Raw genomic sequence first — 6,000 nt, 5'->3', positions numbered from 1 at the left:
CAAACGCTGTAAGGACGAATAAGTTTTTGGTCTAAGCTAATGAAATTTGTACCACTGTGTGTTATGCGCGCTGTCAACAGCAGGCAATACATATGCATACATAATCTAACTGTTCCTTTAGCAGAATTTGTTGCGCAAAGCGAAATCCTAACAACAACAACAACAGCTCTTCCATACATGTCTATACAACAAGTGGTTAGGCAACGCAACATTGTAAGAGAAAGATTCACATAACAAAAGAGATCAGGGGCTTTGGCGCAATAAAAACTGTTTGTAAACATGCATACAGCTTCTTCTTCTTCTTTCTATTTATAAAACGCCTGCAACGTGCGCGCCAGTTTGTCTCAAGCTGTCATGTGCGTGTGAGTAAGTTACAAAGCGAAATAAACATAAACAGCAAGTGCAAATAAAAATAAGCAAATGCTAAAATCAAAGTGTAAATAATTCCCTAACTACAAAAAAAAAAGGCTAAAGCGGTAAATTTTCGTGTTTTGCCAAGTCTCGCGCTCCTTTTGTGTTGCCGCAACAACAACAACAACGAATGTTGTAGAACGTGCGCGTCGCATTAAAATTATGTGCCTATGTTTTTTGTTTTGCTTTTACTGTGCGTGTGTATTGTGTATATAATATAATAAATTTTTTTTTTATTAATATTTGCTTAATAAAGTGTCATAAAATGCATTCATGTTCAGTCTGCGTCTCCGATAAAAATGCTGGATCATGTGATCGTGGCAAGCACGCCCATACATGCAAACAAGTGAGTTCACACGCATACATGCATACATATTAAGATTTAGCTATACAATAGATAGCAAAAATTGCAGCTATTATACATACAGACTTCCATACAATACATTATCTAAACGACAAACAAAAAATTGTTAAATTTAAATCCACAGCGCATGTTTGTGTGTACATAAGAACAAAATAAAATTAATTTGAAGCTAAAAGCAAAAACACACACACACACACACATACGGGCACACGTACAGCCAAGCGTACGCTTTTGTAGCCGCTTGCTGCTGCACTTGACGTCGGCAGCGCTGTCTCGGCTGTCGCCGCCGCTAGCGGCTGTGGCTGCGTTTTTGTAGTTCATACTTGAGATGACCTTGAAAAGTTTAGTAACATTTCGCATTCTATATTTTTTTTGCTGCTGCTGGTGCTGTTGTTTTGATTTTCGTGCGTGTGTGTGGTGTCTCCTGCCTATGCTGCTTTCACTGTTATTTGTATTTGTTTTTGTTTTTGTTTGTGTTTTGTTTAATTCTTTTTGGCAGCTGATTCTGATTGGATGTTGTTGCCTGCCAGCGTAACTGTTTCAAAACAGCGCAGCTGACGTACAAATTCACACACACATACACACTCACATACGCGTATGAAGGTGTCGGCAATTCGCAGAGAGCGCTACAGTTTATACATATATACGTAGTATATATGTTTGTGTATTTCTAGGTTATGGTCAAGGCGACTGCGACGTAGATCTGAACTATGCTAACATAAACACATAAGTATATAAGTGTGCATATAAATGTAGATACACACATGCGTATGTGTGTGTGCGTCTGTTTGGCAATCTAATTGAGGTTTTGGTGATAATTTTGTTGCTTTCTTTTGCTGCCTTTATTTGTTTACGTCTTACGCGACGCTTTGCACGCAGTCCAAAATGCGAAAGAGCAAAAATTCGTTTGATTAGATTCTGATAAAAGTGTGTTGAACTCTGCTAAAATATACATATAACAATATGCACATATTTAAATACTTACTTATGTATAAGTGCTCTCTCTTTTAGCTGTTGCTTGAATAATTTATTGTTTTGATAGTAAACCTTAACGTATGTGCAGCACTTTCACTGCCTAAACAACACAAGAACCAATTATATACAAAATTTAAATTTGGCGCGCAGTAAAGCTTTCGATAAATTGCTTAAGTTGCGGCGCTGCTTTAAAGCTAAGCAGTGCAATTTTATAGCCAGCGTATGTTTTATAATAATATGCTTAAAGCTAACTGTAAAATTTTACTATTAATAACGAGCTTAAAAAACGCGCGCGCACTGCCAATTCAAATTAGCAAACTGCTTGGATGACACTTGCTGTTACAACCACTGTTGGATGACAGTTGCGTCGCAGTGGCAATTATCGATAAATTCGTTCTTTTAGCAAAATGAAATTTTTTTGCACATTAAAAATGTTTATAGTGTTTATATTTTGTGCCGCCTAAAAAAAGTAAATAAAGCAAAGGCTTTTGAATAAAAAATCACAAGTGTTAAGTGGCAATCAATGCAATTGATTGCAAAAAATAATAGAAACTTCAACAACTTTGCGGTTTTTGCACATTTTCATTTGTTAAACAATAAAAGAAGTGCCATGGACAGCAGCAACAACAGCAGCATGGAGGTGGATGAAGAGCGTGCTGACTCCTCAGGAGCAAATGGTAATAAACAATACGCATTGTTAACAAGTGTTTAATGTTTTTTCTTGCGTAGGCGATAATGCGGAGGCGTCGGAGCCAATTCATTGGCGCTGTCAGCCCATAGAGTCGGTGCATCGTGGTCTGCAGCCGTACGAGCTAGAACATTTGGCTGCAGTGCATCCAACTCCTTTGCATCGTGTGCTGTATCGTCATCCCATACGTGAAGCAATGGACGAGCCGCCGCTGCCCTTTCGCGCCACTGCTCGCTGGGATTCTGAGCATGTGCGTTTGCCCTGCGCTTTGGAGAGTAAATATCCAGTGGAGGCTGAGGATGGCAGCACCAACATAGACTCACGTTGGGGCATGATCGAACGTGCGTTGCTGCGTCCCATTACCACTAGCAAGCAATTGCAGGAGGCAATTCTCAGCTATAACTCCACCTATAAAGCTCACTGGAGTTTCCGCGCATTGCATCAGCTGCTCAACGAGGAGGTGGATGAGAGCGAGGCCAAGGTTTTCTTCGAGGATCTCTTGCCGCGCATTATACGCCTCGCTTTGCGTCTGCCCGAGCTAGTGCAGGCGCCCATTCCATTGCTTAAGCAAAACCAAACTGTTTTGCTTACCTTGTCGCAACAGCAAATTAGCTGCCTGCTGGCCAATGCTTTTCTTTGCACCTATCCACGTCGTAATACGCTCAAACGCAAATCGGAATATAGCAATTTTCCAGATATTAATTTCAATAGGTGACACAGGTTTATGAAATTTGCAAGACACTTTGATAGCGATGCTTGAAGAGAAGTTAATGATAAGTTATATAAATTTGTGATCTCCCTGACTTCTTTTCTGAATCTGCTATCAAAGTGTTTGGTATATTGTCTGCAGATCTTTGTTTAACTTGCTTCAACTTTGCTTTTAGATTATATCAATCGACTGGCGCAGCGGTTTATGAGAAGCTCAAATGTCTATTGCACTATTTTCGACGCGTTTGTCCCACTGAACGAGATGCCAGCAATGTGCCCAACGGCGTTGTGACTTTTGTGCGTCGCAGCGCCAAACCAGAGTCGAATCCACAATGGGACTTAAGCGCTGCACAATTGGCCGGCATACCAGTGCATGTAAATGCCGCAGGCACAATCGAGGATCAGGGTGTGGGCCTGTTGCAAATGGACTTTGCCAACAAATTTATAGGCGGCGGTGTGCTTGGACATGGCTGTGTGCAGGAGGAAATACGCTTTGTCATTTGTCCGGAGCTAATGGTGTCCAAGCTATTCACGGAGTGTCTGCTGCCCAGCGAGGCGCTGTGGATACTTGGCGCGGAGCGTTACAGCAACTATACTGGCTATGCCAGCAGCTTTACCTGGGGCGGCAATCATGAGGATCTAACGCCGCGCGATAGCTCCAGACGTCGCCAGACCGCCATAGTTGCTATTGATGCATTGAGCTTTCAACAGGCCTCAATGCAGTCACAATATCGCGAGGATCTCATATTGCGTGAGCTGAACAAAGCATCGATTGGCTTTAAGCATTGGCTAACAACGCCGCCGCCAGGTGTCGCCACTGGCAATTGGGGCTGTGGCGCTTTTGGAGGCGATGCACATCTCAAGGCGTTGATACAGCTAATGGTCTGCGCCCATCACAATCGCCCGCTGGCCTATTTCACATTTGGCAATCTGCAGCTGCGCGACGATTTGCATACACTGTGGCTAATGTTTCGCGAGCAACGCACCACTGTGCAGCAGCTTTGGGCACTGCTGCGCAGCTATAAGCTGCAGCCCAAGCAAACGCTCTATCAATTTGTGCTGCAAGAGATCAAGCAGCAGTCGCAGGCAGCGGCGACCACAGTCAAGTGCGTGGCAGCAGCGCAGCAGGAGCAGAAACAGGAACAGGAGGAAAAGGCTGCAGTGGTGGCCATGCTGGCTGCCACATTGGAGAGCGTTGACAGCAGCAACAGCAGCAGCAATCAATCGGCGACAGTAGCAGCCACAGCCGAGGCAATTGTAGCAGCCGCCGCCGCAGCAGCAGCTGAAGTTGTTGCCGCCGAGGCAGTAGCAGCCGCCATTGATGCCACAGTAGCAACTAAAAGCAGAAAAGCTGCTGGCCCATCGACTTCACGTCAGCTAACGCTGCTGGAAATGCTCGATCAACATTATGTGGAGGGTCAAGCTAATGGCGGCCAAGCCAAGCGTCAGCATCTGTCAACGTCGGCGAGCTGCAGCAGCATTAAAACGCGCAAGGATTGCGAGGACGATGCACCTGGCACCAGCAAAGGCAGCAAAACACCGCAAGAGTAAACAACAACTATTGCTATCTCTTTCGTTTTGGCTATTTGCCATACAAGCAAAAACACACGAAGTTAGTTTATAGGTTGCGTCATATGATTTTTAATATTTAACAACATTAAATATTCGACTGTTAGCATTTCTTTCAAAACGAATTGAGTTGCATAAGCATTAAACATTTGTTAATAACATTATTAACAAGCGTTAGACTTAAGTGTGTGTGCGTGTGTGTGACCAAACTCAATTGTATCTATAGCATGAATTTTAAAGCTAAAAGCATTAAAGCTCTAAATGTATAGTTGAGAGTTAAATAAACTAGTTGTAAGACTTACTGGCATTATTTAAATGTTATCAACGTTGCTTTTATTTAGCGCCGATATATATACATATATGCTCATTATATTAATTACTTATACATATGATACATACACATTCAAATATAATCTTTAGTGTTGTAATATGTAGTTGGATTCCAAAGTTTATTTCGATGTGATGTGTTTAATTAATTGACATTTGTAATTAAATTGCAAATTCTTTGAATATCTATATGTCTAATTGCATATACAAAATGGTTATAAATATGTATTTAATTGATTAAACAGTTTAATGAACACACACGCTGCATTTTTATTGTAGTTGTAAGTTGTAACTTAAGTTAATTAGTATTTACTTTATTGTATTTATTATTTTGTAATCATAATTATATTATTTATTATTATTTTTATAAATGTTGCAGGCTAAACAAAATATTAAAAGTACCGCTTAGCTTAAAAAAATATGGCACAATATATATTTTAAAGCTCTGACTTGATCATACTATAGTTCAAATTAGCAGTTGATCTGTTGTAAATTAATTAATCAAATATTTTTACTGACAATCCATAGCTTTGGACTTCAGTCTTAATTTTTTTGAAAATTAAAATTATATAGAATTGTTCTTTAATGCTATTAGACAAATTTATATTATACTAATATGCTATAAATCAACAATTAAGTTAGATAGAAATAGAATATTCACTGCTAATAGGCAACTATCACGTCAGCAGTTGAGCTAAGACTGAACGCAGTCAAGCTCTCATTCCTAATTTATAACTGCAGTCAAAGCAGCACCCACACACACCCACCACATCGTACGATGCACATTGAGCAATGGTCTAAGCAAAAAATCGGCGACGCTCTCGTTCAGTCGCAGCAGCTCAGTGCTATCGAGAGCGCATACGAAAAAAAGCAGCGCTGCTCTCTCTCGCTAGCAAGCATGATAAAATAATAAAAGGTAGCGGGTTCTTGAAGCTTCTTCTCTCTTTTTGCTGCTTGC

The 6,000-nt window shown here is 40.9% G+C and overlaps 2 protein-coding genes across 2 annotated transcripts in view; both read left to right on the top strand.

Annotated features, from left to right (window-relative positions):
- Positions 1–740: 740 nt before the first annotated feature.
- Positions 741–6,000, top strand: part of LOC108606493 (CG43867) — a 101,453-nt gene continuing 96,193 nt past the window's right edge. Inside the window, exon 1 of the mRNA XM_017996641.1 lies at positions 741–757. Coding sequence (XP_017852130.1) covers positions 748–757 — 10 coding nt within the window. The 5' untranslated portion in view covers positions 741–747. The remainder of the gene's footprint in view (positions 758–6,000) is intronic.
- LOC108606494 (poly(ADP-ribose) glycohydrolase) lies at positions 2,236–5,087 on the top strand. Its single transcript, XM_017996650.1, has 3 exons — positions 2,236–2,427; positions 2,480–3,149; positions 3,323–5,087. The coding sequence occupies exons 1-3, from the start codon at positions 2,274–2,276 to the stop codon at positions 4,695–4,697; spliced, it is 2,199 nt and encodes a 732-aa protein (XP_017852139.1). The 5' UTR covers positions 2,236–2,273; the 3' UTR covers positions 4,698–5,087.

This window comes from Drosophila busckii, chromosome X, assembly GCF_011750605.1.
Source record: "Drosophila busckii strain San Diego stock center, stock number 13000-0081.31 chromosome X, ASM1175060v1, whole genome shotgun sequence".
Classification (NCBI taxonomy): Eukaryota; Metazoa; Arthropoda; class Insecta; order Diptera; family Drosophilidae; genus Drosophila; species Drosophila busckii.
This window is presented reverse-complemented; position numbering and strand designations above follow the sequence as displayed.